This window comes from Thermobia domestica, chromosome 3 (assembly GCF_964235325.1).
Source record: "Thermobia domestica chromosome 3, izTheDome1.hap1.1, whole genome shotgun sequence".
Classification (NCBI taxonomy): Eukaryota; Metazoa; Arthropoda; class Insecta; order Zygentoma; family Lepismatidae; genus Thermobia; species Thermobia domestica.
In genome coordinates, this window is record NC_137456.1 from 322,077,377 (window position 1) to 322,095,462 (window position 18,086).

Genomic DNA, 18,086 nt, shown 5'->3' on the forward strand with positions numbered 1-18,086 from the left:
TTAACTTCCGATTGGTCACTGTGCGTGAAGTAGTGGGGGCAACGCTATCATTTTTGCACCGACGTGCGCTGTAGATCAGTCTGCATCCAGCCGTGGTAGAGTGAAGGTTGTCTGATCACTAGTTCCAGTTCTGTAGCGTCTCAAAATGTGTGCTGCAATAGAAAAACCCGCCAAGTGCGAAGGTACGAGCTGTTATACCTTTTCTTATGGCAAAACGATATTCTGTAGGATCTATTTATCGGGGACTTTGTGTGTGTATGGACCAAGGGTGATGGGTGAAGAAGTTGTTCGTGAATGGGTTCGTTCATTTAAAAGTGGACAAATATTCATGAGAAGAGAGGAGTGGCAGGCCATCAGTGGTCACTGATTAACTCGTTCAGAAAATTGATGAAAAAGTTGCTCATCCCAGATTTGGCCTTATTATCATCTCTTCATTCATATGAAGAAGTGGCGTGGATCTCAGCGCTTTAGTGATTATGAGCTCAAGACACAGGCGGAAGATTTTTATGCTGATGGAATTTGTAAGCTAGTGTTTGAATGTTTATGGAAATTATGTTCAAAAATAGAGCAAAGAAGCAGTTTTCAGATGTATATAATAAATTCTTTGTGTTTACTTCAGTGTTTCTTTCTTAACCAAACAGAGGTTTCTTTCCGAACGGCCATCGTACTTTTCTTATCTACTGATAGAGGCTGTAGGGTACACTATTCATAATAAAACTGACTTACCTTATGCCTCTGTATTTGTTCCTTTAACTGTCTTATTTCCTTCTGCGCTGGAAACGTCGTCAGCAACAATTTTCTTGCTGCATCACCAGATCCTTTCCATTACATTTCCTATTGTAATTTTAGTTCTGCTGTAGAAAGTATGAGATTTATGTTTTAGAATGTTATGATTTAGGATCAGAGTTATGTTTTACAGGTAACATTAACGCATATAGGAACACTGTCCAGATTAGTTTTAATTATTACATGAAAAATATTTTATTGTTATATTTCTTGAATATTAATTCACCCTCTGAAATTGTTTTAGATAAAAGTGATGCATAAACAGTTGCTGCTGTTTCACAATGCAGTATCAGCCTATTTTTCTGGGAACCAACAAGCATTGGAGGCGACTCTAAAGCAGTTTAATATCAAAGTAAAATCTCCAAATTCTAGCTCCCCGTCGTGGCTGGAACAATAATGACTGCACCACTTCAGTACCAGTGGGTGTTGTGGCATTTCATGTCTTTTTGCATTTGATGCACAGCAGGTGATGTATCAGTTGTCTCTTGTTTTCGCGTCAGTATATCCTCAAAGGGATATATTTTTTTTTTTCGTTTTTTTCTCATCACAGTTTCTGACAGAACAGGGATAAAAAATAATAATAAAAAAAGGTTTGAAGTATATTCTATAGTGCTTTTGTGTGTGTCTGTGTAAGTAGAATCAGTATAAGATGTGTGGAAAACGACCCAAGTTTCCGGTTCGATTCTTGAAAGTAAAGAAAAAATGAAAGCGATTGAGGGGAAGGAAGGGGGGAAGGACACAATACTTGTCAGTGCTTTTTTTCGGTTATATGGTATATTGTATATAAAATATATAAATATATTGAAAAGGCAAAAAAACGAATCATTACTTGAAATATGAAGATGATTATTAGTAAAAGAAGTAATAGTCTGAGAAATGCAAGAAATATTTCGTAGCTTTTCAATTAATTCTTCAGAGTCTGTCTTGCTTTTGGAGTCTGTGATGTTCTATAAAGACTTGCCCCTCGACGCTGGTATGAAAATATATAATGAATTTATAGTCATGTTCCGAAGGGGAGGAAGAAAAATAAAATAAATATATATATATTATATATTGTACTAAATTCGAATTCCATTAGTGCATTCCAATCTAGTGCTTTGTTTATTAAGGTAACACTTAATACACGTAAGTAAAACGTTGATTTCCTTTTTAGAATGAACCAAGAAATGAAATTGTGAGATAGTTTTCAATATTCAACTTGTTTGAGATAAATATAATCGAAGAAATAACGGTTTCATAAATGATCTGTTGTATAAAATTATTATAATTGAAAAAGAAGTATTTGTACATATATCGGTATATATATATATATAGAAAGAGATAAAGTATTAATTGTGTTAATTTAATGTTTGTGTATTTGATTTTTGAAGTAAGAAAGAAAGAAAAAAAAAACATTTAGCTGTTGAAGTTCATGTAGATAAGATAATATTGTGTAGTTTTTACAATTAAAAAAAAAATCATAGGCACCATGATGGTATTTGATCTCCTTAAGTGCTCAGTGTATTTTTTGTTTAGCGTATGTAGTTGCCATAACCTAAAACATGTACCAACATGTTGTAAAGCTACTTGCAGTTTATATAAATATGTATTTTTTACTCAAACTGCAGGACTTAGTGAAACGGTTAATTAGTTCAATAAAGTTTTGTTGTTCTTAAGAATTGTTTTGTATCTTAGTACTGTTTGTAGGGCAGTTTGTTAAGAGCTGTAGTAACTTCTTGGTTATCACTGTCTTTTTCGGTGTGAAAAATAGGCGTGACATAGGAAAATACGGTGATATTCAAATGCGAACAGAAATGATTATGCCACACAGTATTTATTGAATACAATGAAATCACTTATACACTTCTTTATGTGATCTGCTACTACAGTGCACTTTCTCTGTCGTTGAGGAAGATTCTTATTCCAAAAGGGTAGAAATCTTTCGTCTGCATGTTGTCTCATTCGACAGCGATCTCATAGGAACTAAAGTTTTTCTCTAAAACTTCCTTTTGGGGTGAACTAGTGCACTGGTTATGATAGAGTCCACAGGGTCTCTGTCCTTTCCATGTCGCTGCAGGAGTTCTGACTGCCACTAACCTTTTTATGTGCTCAAGCTTCCAAGCACCTAGCATCCACTTATCTAAATTTAAGATGAACTTTCAATAATTCAAAGAAAAGACATCTTACCTTGTATTCGAGGAATTAAAAATTCTTTTAATCTGTTTCGATATTCGTTGGCATATCTATATCAATGACTTCTATTAGCTGCTATTCTGGTAGCATATGAATGGTGGTTCCCGCCTTCTTGGGAACTCGTCTAAAGTAAATGTTAAAATCCTCATTTCTCAGACTGTGTTGAATTTGACCTCTTGAAAAAATACGTTACAAACTTGACAGACTTGCCGTTACTTAAAAATTGATATATATTCTTCCTGTTCGTGAAAGTCCATTTGTTATCAGTTTACCAACGAATAGAACTTATTGATAAAGATGTCAGGGAATCTGGAAACCGTTTAAAACAATTTTTAATTCACCGGATACAAAGGAAGACATATATTCTTTATTTGAGTTATTCAATATGCATCTTATAACAACTATGAGTAATTATTCATTATCGTTTCTGCACTTTCACTACTTATTTCAAGTTTTCCAGCAATTTATATAAGAACAGTTATTCGATCTTTATGGATCATCATCATTGATCGATAGGTATGAACCTGGGGGCGTAAAGAGCAAGCAATGAGGTGCAAGCTACTGACAATAAGATAAACCATGAAGTCGTGAAGAAAACAGCAGTTGTAATTACCACTTACAATTTACCGTAAGTAAAATTCACAGGCACTACTTGTTTGACGTTTTGTCTTCGTCGTACAAAGGACGAGGGAGGGGACGTGAAGTATGCAAGGTTTACGAAGAGAGCGCCAGATAAACAAGGTTGGAAACCACTGCCCTAGACTGAGATAGTTGGAAGTCTCAACGCATCCTCAGATTGCTTTTTAAGTTTCGCGTAAATCTGAGATAGATTGATACGGTATTTGTCAAATAATTCACCCCGTAAGCTTGTGTACCGAGTACAATAAAGAATTACTAACGACACGTTGAAACATGCATATATTTTGCCCAATGTGCCATATATGTCATACACTCTTTATAAGAACAGAACGTAAAATTTCCTGATCATATTTCAACGTGCCACGCATATAGAGTCAGAACCAGTGATGAGGGACCAGCCACAAGAACTATGCTGAGGGTTTCCGTATCCCCCTCCTCCTCTTTCGTAGTGAGCCTTCTTGTTTTGTGTCATATAAACCCAAGTTGGAAGATTGACCTCAGAGGATACAACTCTGCAAATTTGAAGATTCGCGTATTTTAGTAACAAAATTCTACTAAACACGTAGATTTAAACACACACACACATTGATTGTAGAGAAACAAAAAGATGGAAAGGAGACCAACAGAGAAGTTAGAGGAAGTAGAAGAGTTTTGCTTCTTGGATAATGTGAAAACAAAGAAAATCACTTTCTTAATAATCATATTAATATTGACACTTGGACGAAATTTCTCAAAATCTGCTTAAAAATTATATTAACATCGCGAATGCTAAACGGACTCTTAGGAAAGAAGGAAAATGCTAAACTTAAAGCAACTGATGATGTGGCTTTGCAGGAAGTTTATGAGCTGTAGTTGGACATCTATACAGATATGGTGTCTTCACACAAAATATCTTTGAAGACAAAATCGTGGGGAACAAACGAAGAGGGCACCCAAGAATATTCGATTTAAAGGTAGTGAGATGTAATGCATAAGCTGATGTGAGAAGAATGTCTGAGGATACGAAATTACGATTGCAATGACAAAGCTTACCTTTAGAAATGAATGAACATAAATTTTAGCGTTTTATAAGCTCCTCTTTCTTTGTCCAAAATTAGCATTTGTTTATGGTGTTGCACTATTCTTTGTTGGTTATGTAGCTTATATAACAGAAACCGTGTCACCATCCAGAACCGAGAAGAATGACAACTCAGGAGAAAGAAAAGTAGTCAATGAATCATCCGAGAATGCTAACGCGAGTGATGTCAAGCCATAATTCCAAGGAACCATAACTACTAGTATTACTTCTGATAACATAGGTAAGAGTACCATGAAGGAAATAAATAAAAACTTTTAAAAAACGGAAAAATAGCTTTATTCGGTCTTTATTTGAATTTTTGCCCATATCGAAAGCCTTCGCTTGGTATCGCCAAATTAAAACCATTTTAATTACACGCCATTGGTTCAAATCTGTTATTAAATTAAACTCAGCTGACATAAACAAGAATGGATCACAGTTGTGAATTTATTCGGAAAATTCGGTATACGTACAGAGATCAAAACGTGGCAATTTTGCACAAGAATAAAATTTGGTGCACAATAAATAGAGTTGGTACCATTGACTAAACTATTTATAAGGAGATTTCTTTTTCTGTAGGCTTTATTCTTGTTTGTTTTTGATATTGTACTGTGTTTACTTCTATCCTGTCATCTGCTGAAGAAGTCAACAACGCTTCGAAACATTGTCAAATTATTGTGAGTACCATGAATGCTAGGTTTAACTGGGAAACTTTTTCATTAAATTTAATGTTGTTGTAATGAATTAAAACTTTTTTTTTTCTGGAGCAACTTACCGTTTAATTTAAAATTTTAAAAAATAATGAAATTGTCGTAAAAAATTTAAATGGTGACTGTAAAATAAGTCATAATAATATTTCGGCCATCTTTGACCCTAACTCTCTCAAATTGATGAGTCATCTTTGATAAGTTCATTTGGACAGTTGCCTGCCACTACTATGAAATCGTGATTTTCCTGTTTTAAGATTCTCAAAAGAAGTTGCCCAAGGTTCATTGCAGCGTGGCTTAACGCAGTAATTCCGCCCTTAATCTAAATATTTAGCAATACTAAATTTTGAACTGCTCTGTGTTACTTTTAGGTTCCTCTTAAACTGGAATTTTTCGTAATAAAGACCTGCAAAACTGTATTTCTATTGGTAGTATTATGTATTTACCCTGAACTAGTGTGATATTGGATCAAAACATTACTTAGCATGCATTTCATGCAGTTTAATATTTTATTTTATTTATTTATTTATTTACTTATTTATTTATTTATTTTAGTCAAAGCTATGTGAAACTATTTTTAAGTGTTAAAATTTCTTAATAAATTGATTAATAAATAAGGTCAGTCATTCTGACCCTACCGTATTAATTAAGATATCCTGCCTTAGTCTACATGGAATTTTTGTCTTTTTGCAGTTAGATCTACGTTTGTACCAATTGCAATATCCGTCAGTAGATGTACTGCAAATCAGTTTTTACGAAAGTTTAATACACTTTTCATAAAATAATGATAAAGTATTGTTGAAAATTATAGGTATCCTTTCGCTATGTAGGACATTCATAATGTCGATTACTAATTCACCTATCGTCAACATTGAGGAAGATCTATTTATGAAATAAGAACCATTTCATTTTCTTCGTTACATTAAAGTTTGTTCAGTTATCTTACATTTCTGCTGTCCTGTTTAGAACTTCGTCAGGGATTAATTGAAACAGCGTAGTGAACAGTTCTCATACTTTATATTTTTGGAAGTTTCAAGTTCGAGTTTCACTAACGGTGATTGGTAGATGTGTCCAGCCCCAACTATTGAAGATTCCTTTAAACATGCGTCTAGCTCGAGTTTCGCCCTATGCCGTATTACGATTCCAGTATAAGACGCACTCGTTTCAGCTCCATGGCATCCTGAATTAGATTCTCAATGACGGTGATTTTCAGCTGTTTGATGTTTGAGGATTGGCAGAAGTATTATTTTAAAACTATAGATTTTTTTTTAATTGTCTTCCACGTCAAACAAGTGGTATATTAAAATATATGTGCCACTGTCAGTTAAGAACTATTTCCATACAATTTTCTTTGTAATGCAGAGATGAATAAAGGTAAGTAAAATCCGTGTGTCGACAGCTTTCATGTGAACTGTGAAGTAATACAGGATCAAAATAGCTTTTACCACAGATAATCCAGAACAACGGTTATTTGGTCAATAATGATACAGGCTTCAAATATTTTACAGAATTATCATACAAATGACGTTGTTTAGAAGCAAAGCAACTGATCGCGGCGATGGAATAAAATCAGTATTTTTAAAAACGTGTTTACAAAATCTAAAATTATAACATTTTTCTTTTCAGAATAATACTATTTGAGACGTATAGTTAGTTCCACAGTAATACAATCTAGATAGTAATTCTCTGTGAAATACTTGAAAGCTGTACATAATTGTCCGAATAGCGTTGTATAACGGATTGTTTTCGCTTTCACTAAACTCTATGAATAAACACATAGATTGAACTCCAGTGAAGGAAGCAAGTAACATTACTTCTAAACCAAACATAATAAGAATTTGCCCTGTACATATTTTCCGAATGGTAATACACCTCTATAACTGTAATTCTAAATAATTATGAAAGAAATGTCTATGTTAAGAATATCATACCCTCTTTGATTTGGATCATTCCTTCCACAAGATTTAGCACGGCATGAAGTTGGGGTGCATGAACCGTTACTATAGCTCTTAACACGTCAAACCTGTAAAATAATTTCATGACTGGGCAGTTTGAAGAAACACTACTGTAGAGAACAAAGAAAAAACAGGTTTTTAAACGATCAATTCATTCAGAAGTTACTAACAACAATAATTATGCGCCAGTTAAGCGTTTATAATCTTAATAAGAACTATCTTTTCTCATATGAATTATGCTTCTAATAATGCTTTCAGTGTGTTTAGTTTGAGATACAGAAGAAATCAATACATATAATATTTGTAAAGGATCAGTTCCTTATGTTAAATTAACATTAAAATACTTTTTTTCTGCTTAAAAATGTGACGCTCTTCGTAGCTTATCAACATTCAGATTTTTATATATTTACTTTGGTCCGATATCAAGCAAGGAACTTAGTGAACGGGCAGTGCCTCGATAATATTCGTACGTACAGTATATAAAGTACTTCATAAATTTGCACCGCAGTTCTAGAACACTTTATTTTTTAATAGCTAAACTTTTGCTAGTGCAATGTTTGCGATAATGTCATATTGTTAATTATTATTATTTTAGAATTCCTGTTATGAACGGGAGAAATGGAAAGATTAATGTACATTTTAGAACCAAGACTTATTTGTTTACCTATATCCTGCGTAGTTAGAAATGCTAGATTATATATGTGTATATTTAATGAGTATGTATTCACGGCAAATGTACTTGTAAAAATAGACAGTTGGTTTGTTAGCAGTTCATGGGAGGGACTATTCAGTCAACTGAAGACCAGATTTTCCTGTATTCTCCAAACATTAAAAAAGTACAATTGAAGTGTATTCCGATTTGCAATTACTGGCTGATAATAACGCTTCTAGTGTGAAAATCTCTATTTGATGCTTCGAGATACTTTATATATCGAATTCCCTTATATGTAATTCTTCAAATCGTGTAAACGTGTGATTTTCACGCGTTCATTTATAAAGATTCAGTAGCTAGTAAAATAATATACCCTTGTATACTTTTTTTTAAAAAAACCTTTTAGTTTTCTTGGACGTAAAGATGGTTCTCTGCTTGTTGCTCAAACCTGGATTCAAACTAGTCCATTTGTTCGGAGTTTGCTTAATTATTGTTAGTGCAAGTTTTAAGTGTTTTATCGTTATGATACTTTCAGTGAGTATATTCATTTTTCGTGTCAACTCTCTGATATACTTTAAAAAAATCTTGTAAAAAAAAAAAAGTCATACTTTACATCACACAAAGCTCTCGTTATTTGAATATAAGTAGATGATTGAAAGTTCGCTTCACAAATAGTCATGAAAGGAGAATTGAGAAGGAACTATTTCTTGCGTTCTCAGGAAAAAAAAAAAGAAATCCCTTTTGCATCGCTAACTGTTCCTGTGGCAATTTATTTAACACACTACATAGCAACCAACGTTAATAACTGTTAGTTCATCTTTCGTTGTCAATCAATTTTTTTACGCCCCTAGCTCCTAAACAAACTTTTCCTTAACTCTTTTCTGTTTTACTTGATATGCCATATTTACCCGACTATAAGACGATTTTTTTTTTTTTTTTTTCAAATTTGTCATTCGAAAAATGTGGGGTCTTATATTTGCAAATTAAGCTTTGATAGGTGAGGTCAGTGCTTTTTCGTTGTGGAGAAACCGAACGTTAAAATACACCCCATTGTTCTGTTTTTAAATATGGTAAAAAAATGTTAAAGTAAAACGAATGTGTATGTACCGTAAACCACCGTATTTGTTTTTATTTATGGTATCTTATTTTACCGGCACTTGTTCTTTAATTACAATAATTTAGGTAACCAATAAGTGGCTTAACTTTACAACAGGTAATACTGACTTTTATATTTTGTATTAGTAATAACAATAATCATAGGTATTCTGCCCTCATTGGCAGGTCACTTCCGCAACAGAAAAGTTTCCATTCTCCACGGTTTTTGACTAACCTCTTCGTATTCAGTTGCGATTTTTCTGTTTTAATATCGCCCATCAATTGTAATCTCTCCCTTCCTATCTTTCCTACCACCATACCCTCTAGCACAGCGTTTCCGAACCTTTTTCAACTTGCGGCACACTACGGGCGTTTCTTGGATTCTCGCGGCACACTTATAGATATTATTATTTGTAAATATAAAATACAGTGGTATTTTTTCTGTGATTATTGATCTCTTCGCAGAGTAGAAAGCTCTATCACTTGTTTTGCTCGTAGTAAATCATTATGCTTATTTTTTATTCTAATTTTAGAATAGAAAACAATTGCAATGAAATATTGGGCTCAGGTTTTTAAAAATACGCTTTCTTTTCAAAAACTGTATGCAACCTTATACTAAGAAGGAAGATCACTAAATAACGAACGAACAAACAAATCTCTTTTACTTTTGAAACAAATGTAGGTAATTCGTCGAGAGTATTGAATGATATTTTAAATTTAAAAGTTACGAAATAGTCTGCAACAATAAAGAAGCAATAATGATCATAACAATGATAACAAATACTTTTTTCAACATTAGAAATGCAGAACAGTAACCCGGTATGAAACTTAAAATTGTAGATTCATAGTAGAGGTTCATAGTAATGTGAAATACAAATATACATTTTCCTCTTCGTTTTGCAATTTGATTGCTATAAAATTAATAATTTTGTTCCGATTCCTCGCGGCACACCAGCGGCCCATTCACGGTACACCGGTTGGGAAACGCTGCTCTAGCAAGTTCCTCATGATACAGTTCCTTCTTAGCCAATGTCCCAAGGAGTTTCTCTTCCTTTTCTTAATAATATCTAAGGTTGTTCTTTTCTCCCCTACCATTTCTAACACTCATTAGTTTTCCGCTCGGTACAGCTAATTCGCTCCATTCTTCTCCACACCCACATTTCGAAAGCTTCCAGTCGTTTTTCATCATTGTTGCGTAATGCCCATGTTTGACCCATACAGTACAATACTCCACACGAAGCATTTTATGAGTCTTTTTTTTTTTTTCTCAACTCTTTGTTCAAGGTATCAATAAAACAATTTGTAATTTTGATTATTCTGAATTTGTTAGAAATAAGAAAGTTCTGGAGAAGCCTCTTCAAAATAAAGGAGGTTATCTTATAGTCGGATAAATATGGTAATGAATCTATGGCCATGATTTGGTCTTTTTTTTTTTTTTTTCAGCACTTCGTATACAATAATAGCATGCAGAAACATGGGTAGAATGTGTTTTTGTGCCAACAATCTACAACTGATAAATTACTAACAGTAATTGGTCTTTAATTGACAGAATATAACGACTACTAGCGAAAGTGGTACATGACTCAGCCTTTTGAATTGAAAAAAAGAGATTAATTTACTGTTTTAAAAAGTTTTTAGAGTATTTCTTATTGCATTCGAACATCAAGTCGCATCTGGATATTTTTGATTAATAAGTAAAAAAAAAAAAAAAAAAAAGTGTAGAAAGAAGTTAGTTCCTAGGCATCATAGATACTTCTCGCTGAGCACTTTCTAAAATGTAACTTTTATTATTTTTGTTGAACTGGTGCCAATGATATTTTAGGAGTGCAGGTTTTATGTATAGTGCCATGAGTTAGTTCTGGATATGAAACAATGTACCAAATATATACAAAAGAAAGTATATGGGTTGTTTCAGTTAGTTTATAATTATAAACAGTCCAAAAGATTTTGAGTGATAAGTATACCAGTATATATAAGCTTTTTTTTTCCTTTGTTAAATTTATTAAGCTTTGTTTTTGTTTTCTTTTTCAATATTCTTAAATAAATGTGTACGATATATGCATTATTATATACTAGAGGCGTACATGTATGCCTTTTTCTCGCTTTTCTGTTCATACATATACCTATGTATATTCAATACCCGCAAGCATTTGTGATATAGTATTTCAAGCTATACTAAGCTTCTGCTAATTGTACTTTATTTTTTGCCTAAACACAATCAGTATTACTTCCTATTTTGATTATGAAAACTAAAAGTTGAGTAGTTCCGATTGGTCCCTTGATCTTCTGTGATAGTAGATACATTTACAGGATAATAGAAAACAAAACAATGAGTAGAGTAATTCTCGACTTAGCGGATTATTTCGGAACTAATTTCATTTGCTCTGCAAAAATATGTTTAATGTAGTTCTTATTTATAATTCATGTGGTTCTTAATTTTTAAATACTAACACACCCTGTCAATTGATTTGTAATCCACTTGGAAGGCTGTGTGTCGACTAAAGTTGATGTAATTTTTACGTCGTGGACACTCATCTGCTCAGTTTTTTTAGTGTAATCATGTAAAACGGTGTTGTAAGCCTGAAATGGTCATCATTTAAAATTCGCTTAGCACTTAAATAGCTGTTAATAAAGAATAAATACAATATTATTTTATAATACAATATGAAGAGAAAAAGTAATTCAAAATGTTTATAGTTAATAAACTCGCGACATCACCTAACCACCTTCCAACGGACTTTATTCTGTTAAGTCGGGAATATACTGTATTCCATTCACTGTGAAGCCTCTTTCAAACCATAGAAAAGTTTTTTTAATGTCAATTTTAAAGGCTTTGTAGACAGCTTTCGCTTTAAAACTCTCGTCTCTGTGCTAAAATTGTGCTCTCGTCTCTTTCAAAATTTTACAACTTAAAGGCATACAAAAGGACCGAATTTCTTCAGTTTTCAGTTGATTAATGTTGTTATGCTGGGTCATTATCAACTCCTTAACACTTGTACAGTCAACGACAAATGTTCTTTCCGTTTGATGAAATAAATTTCGTAAATAACTTCAGAATGGAAGGACAATTTGAGTATAGTTTTCAGTAAATAAATAAAAAGAAAAGAATGTTTCAGCCAAACCACCGTTATTCACAAAATAAATTTTACGAAACAGAAAGAATTTTTATCGCTGACTGTAAGGTTTAGAGTTTCCATAATAGTCATTTTGTTCATAATAACACCCACATAAGGAAGATAATTTAATGATTCTTACAGTCTTGAGATTATAAGTAAAGTGCTCACTTGTATTGTAAATTGTATAATTATCTCAGAGAGTCTGGTGGTTAAGACATTCAGTTCTCTTTTTAACTCGCTAAATTAAAGAGAATCTTAAATTTAGAAACGTGTGACACAGAAAACAAAGTGACCTAACAGGTTAAGTACCGCATGAGACGCCGTTGGTCTCACGTAAAATATTTTGTTACGGCCACGTGGTGCCAGATTGGTCTCACACAACCTCTTGTTAGCTTATGGCCTGTGGTAGCTCACTGATTTCACATTTTACATTAAACCCTATTGCAGTGTATAACTGTCGGTCTGGTAGTACAAGAAACAGCCACGGCCTCTAGAATTGTGAGTCCAACGTGGTTTCACATGGCTCTAGCTAAAGTGGCAAAAAATAGATCATGCTTTCCCCGTTACTCAAAGGTCTAATGTATTATTCAAGTCAATCAAAGCTGAGGCGAGACAACAATCACGTTTAGTAAAAATACAACAAAGCGTGCAGAAGCTGCCGCTATACTAAACTCGTCCCGAGAAAATCCGGTGTGTGGTAACATGTTGGTCTCACGCCGGGACTAATCCTATTCCGGGCTTCGTTCTATCTGGGGCCGCGTGAGACTAACGTATCACCACAAGAAAGTATCAATTTTACATACTACTAATAATACATAATTACCTAAAATGATCAAGTTACTACTTTAAAGGACATACAAAACCCAGAGATGAAGAATATACATTCTGGTCATAGGGGGTGTTTTTGTTGCGATGTAAGTGGCACTTAACCTGTTAAACATATTCCGCCTTATGCAGAGTCGTTTTGAGGTATGATTAGCGTCATACTAAAGGCCTGACTACTCCAGGAAACATGTTACTTGAACTCTTTAGAATGGCATTAATCGTGCGTCAGAATGACTCTGCATAAGACACGTTGTTAACAGTATTTGTTCAAGAAAAAAGGAATGAAAAATAAAGAAAGAAAAAAAAATACTTCTGACGAACTTTGAAGTAATTTAGCGTTAGCAGCCAAGCCACCAGACCACTTATTCTGTTATTTTTGTAGCATTACCATACAGAAAAACTCTCACATATATATCGTAGATTTTAGTGAATTTTTTCTACACCTTTACTAATGATAAACATTGAGTAATGAATAAGTAAATCAAAGTTTATTATATTAGTTAGGATAATAATCATTTTCGAGAAATAGACAAAAAAAAATAGTAATAAGCTACAATAAAATCAATTGATTACTTCCAGTACCTAGTTAATTGATTTATATTTAAAAATGTGTAAGTTAAACAAATTGCTTTTATCGTTTGTCAGATTTGTAAAAATTTTAAATTTCACATACACGTGGTAATGGCCCCTGTAACAATGACTAACATACATAAATGACAGATGTACAACAAATAAAAATAACATTTACGAGACACTATAAATATTGAATAAACTATAAATCTTGAAGCAAACTCATGCTCTTTTCTTCAGAAGGAGATAGACGGTTTCCATAGAAGTTCAGTAGGCAAGAATAAACGAGTAGTCATTTCTAATTTAAAATTGTATCGTTTTTAGCTCGCTATATGCAATGTATTTACTTCATTTTTTTTTTTTTTTTTTTTTTCGCCTAAACCTTACAGGATTCAGTAATACATATATCGCTTACCCAGGAAGAAAATGGGACTTTACTTTTATAACAGAGAATATAGAAAATTTTATTAACATTAAAAGCTCTGTCTGTTCGATATGTAACTTTAGAATAAAAATAAATCCATTAAAATTCCTTAATATATGATTTGTCTAGCTATGGTCAAAATCTTCTCGACTCATTTTTCTCATGGGTAAGCGTGTAAAACTTGTACCTATGTAAGTGCTTATGAACGGTATGTTAAATAATTCTGGTTTATATACTTTTATTTGGAAAATTAGTGTAATGTGCCTTCTGGATTCAGCTTAACGTAAATTAGATGAGGAACATTTTGAAATAAATATATATATATTCTTGTGTAATTTTGTTAAGAGTCACTGTAATACAACATGAATACCAAGAAACACCATTGTTTAAAGGTTGGTTTAAAGGGACAAGTTTTGCCGATAGATGGCACTACATCTCTCCCATGAATTTTTATCTTTCAGGAAAATTCACTATTTCTCTTACAAATTTCAACCTACAGACTTCAAATTTTAAAAAAAGGAACTTCATAATCTATCCAAGGCAATAATCCGTGCCGATTTTTTATTTAGCATTTTCTTCATTGTTAAAAAAGATATCCAAACTTTTAGCAATAGAACTCTTTCAACAATAAAGAAAATTTAAATAAAAAATCGACACGGATTGTTCCCTTTAATAGGTTTAGAGATGACGCTGTAAACAATAAGTATTGGGGAGCTTTGCTCTCAGTTTTTATACAATTTTTAGTATTTACATTTTAATATTTTTGACAATTTTTTTGTTACAATTTTTATATACTGTTATTCAATTTCAATATGTTCATGCGCCGCTTATCCTTTCTTATTACAATAACAGTGTAAAAAACCATTATAATTAAAACGGGCTAATTCGGCCATTTTGGCACGAGTCATCTTAATACATAATTTTATTTCAAACAATTTTCATTGAAAACAACACTAGTGAAACAGTCCACAGGGCTCTAAGGCCGGGACTTCCTTTATATAAATCTCCCGTAAGGGAGGTAACTGAAACTTTAATGGGTTATAAAGTCCCTTCTCTTAAAAAAAAAAAAAAAAAAAAAAAAAAAAAAAAGTTGAAATTTGTAAGAGAAATTGTAAATTTTCGTGAATGGTAAAAAAATACATGGGAGAGATACGAAGACTGTAATGACATCTATCGGCAAAACTTGTCCCTTTACACTAATCTTAATGGTCGTTCTGTATGTACGAGAAAAAAATTACCGGTATTTTGTATTTACTGTATTGTAATGTTTCCTCCTCAGTTTACTTAGTTACAGAAGTGTAACAGTGAATGCAGTTTTTATTTATTTATTTATTTTTCAATTTCAGTTGATTATGCTGTATAGTAATCTTGAAATACTCTTTTAAGAACGTTAAATCTAACTATGCACTTTTAAAAATAAACTTTCGTAGACAAAAAGGTACAGAGAGTTGAATTTGTAATAATGTCCAACAAGTAACTTACATTTATATTGTATTTCAATCTCACATCACATAATTAAAAAGTCTTCTCTTTTAATAAGTATATGATTTCTTCCAAATTCTTGCCTAAATAATTCTTGCCATGCTTACACTTATAAATATTCAACAATCTTTGCCATGTAGGTATTAGTGGTAAAAATTATTTCCATCTAGCAAATTCATTTTATTTTTTTCAGTTATTATCGTCATTGGAAATATTGTGCTAACACTGACAAGTTCTCTGTCGCGAACTGAAAATCTTCCATGCATCACAGCTCCCTGTTGGCCTCTTCGTCTTTCCATAAGTTACACTCTTTAATACCGCACATTAACTTTCTTGTTTCTTTCCGCGTCTCTCTTCAAGTCTAGGACATTGTATATCCTCTGTTTTTTTTTTCCTATATGACAGAGAAAAGGAACTGACATCTCTACTTCTACTGTGTTGACATAGTAGGCTTCAGCAAGCAATCTTAGGATATTAGGCTAAAAGCTACCTTCAGGCAGAACATTCTCAGATAAAACAATATTGTTCTCTCTGCTTACTATTTGCAATCCAACTTAATTTGCGTTTTCACCCTTCTGTATCTGCATATCAAACATGTTGCTTTCCTTTCCCGCACAGTACAACCAGATAAGTTTTAAAATTGGCGTCAGTACACAACCTTAACGATCCAACTAATATTATTGGATAAAAGGTTAAAATGTTTATTTATTATTATTATTATTGGAAATAGCACAGGATTTACCCATAGCAATTTAAAGGAGCGATCAATTCCATATTTACTTTGATCCATTAAACAAAGCAAAGGTTTTCTCGGTGTGCCGCGATATTTTTAAATAAAATAATTACTAAATATTGCTAAAATTATAATCGGTGCCTTAAGACTCAACCAAGGATCTAAAATGGTTTGGAATCTGTGAACGAAAGTAGAGTTCTAGCGTGTAATTGTGTTCCTTTTCAATAACTCGAAACTTACAGACTGAATTCAAATTTGCTTGTATAATTCCTATGAATATTTGCAATTCTTACAATTCCTTTTAATAAAAACACAATTTACTTGTAAATGTATGTGTAGGCAAAACGTACTGTTGCTTTTAACTTGTGACGTCGTAGCATTTACGTACCATTAAACAACTGTAGTTTTCCTGTGTATTTTTAAGAAACTTTCTGGCGAATTCCGCATGCCGTAATACTGTGACAAATTCAAGGTTTGTTAATTTGCCTTAATTGAAAGCAAAAGAGCGAAAATCTTATGTAGGAAACGTCTCATATAAACATCACATGTCTGATTTTATTTTTGTATACAATGTATGTAAATCCAAACAGTATTCAGTGGTTAATGGTGAGAAAATAACACGCGAATTATTTTTATTTTTTTTACAATTGTAAGTGGTAGAATCAAGTATTTTGTGAAATCTCATGTTTGCTTTGCTTCTAAGGTTCCAGTCTCAATACAAACATGCCATGAAATATACGTTCGTTTTTTTTATACAGTCATGGTCAAAAGTTTTGGGGAAGAGATGTCAGATAAGTGGATATAAAGTACAATATAGAGTTCCTGGAGAAACTTTTGTCTGTGCTAATTATTTACACAATTCAACTCTCTGGCCTTTTAAAAAATTAGGTTCTACCAAATGAAAAAGTAATCGAAAAAGTATCTCTAGTCATTAATTTAAGAACGAAGTTTTTGAAGTAAAGAAAACAGCATTCTTTGTAATTTACGATGTAATAATAGAATAAAATAATACGTCGGTAATGGTTTATTTTACGCATGAATTACGTTGCAAAATAATATGCATTTATATGTACAAAGAATTCTGTACTTAATTTTTTTTCCATCTCAGTCAATGAAAACAAGATTTTTTAAAAGATAATGTGAAATAAGGAAGTACACAGCTTGGAAGAATGTTAATATATGCCATTTTGTGTTTTAATAAAAAAAATATTACAATAAAATATAATTGTTTTAGTATTTTAATAATTTTCCTATGCAAAGAACCCTTCTATTCAGCATAAATTGCCGGTTAAAAGTTGACCGTCGTGCATAGTACCTCCAATAGTGTATCTGAAAAAGAAGCTTGCTGTATTTTAAAGATTTTCTTTCTTGCGCAAATTTACTATAGTAGTTATGCGTCTGCCATAGTGCAATGCAGTTCATTGTGTAGTATTGTGAATTTTTGTAGGTGACATCGGGAGGTTTTTTTTTCTTTCTTTCTTTTTTTTTTTTTTTTTTTTTTTTTTTTCTCGTTAGTGTGAAGAAAAGTCAGCCTTCAGATGGTACTGATCCAGGCGCCGTGGCTTATTGCAGGAGACCCGAATATAAAAAGTTTACTCTGGGGATTATAATGTTCAAATCGGGAACTCTTTCTTTCCTCTAGTTGTGACTCACTGCCTTATCACACCCACAGCAGCACTGGTGAAGAATGCCACTATCAACTGAAAGCGAGAAAAGTCAAAATGCAGACTTGAAAAAAGTCCGGAAGTACTCATTCCTCTTGTTGTTTGCTATATCAATGATATTCAATCCTGTTTATTCTTGTTTTAACTGTCGACTCATTCAGGAGACTGTTGTCCTTTCGTTTGATCTACATTCCCCAGTCAGTGTTTAC

At 32.6% G+C, this 18,086-nt stretch overlaps 1 protein-coding gene across 5 annotated transcripts in view; it reads left to right on the forward strand.

Annotated features, from left to right (window-relative positions):
* The window catches only part of Arfip (ADP ribosylation factor interacting protein arfaptin), a 113,569-nt gene extending 96,497 nt beyond the window's left edge, over positions 1–17,072 (forward strand). For all 5 annotated transcript variants that reach the window (XM_081752621.1, XM_081752619.1, XM_081752618.1 and 2 more), the window contains exon 7: positions 1,031–17,072. In XM_081752621.1, the coding sequence (XP_081608747.1) occupies positions 1,031–1,183 (153 nt within the window). In that variant the 3' untranslated portion in view covers positions 1,184–17,072. The remainder of the gene's footprint in view (positions 1–1,030) is intronic.
* The last annotated feature ends 1,014 nt before the right edge of the window (positions 17,073–18,086 follow it).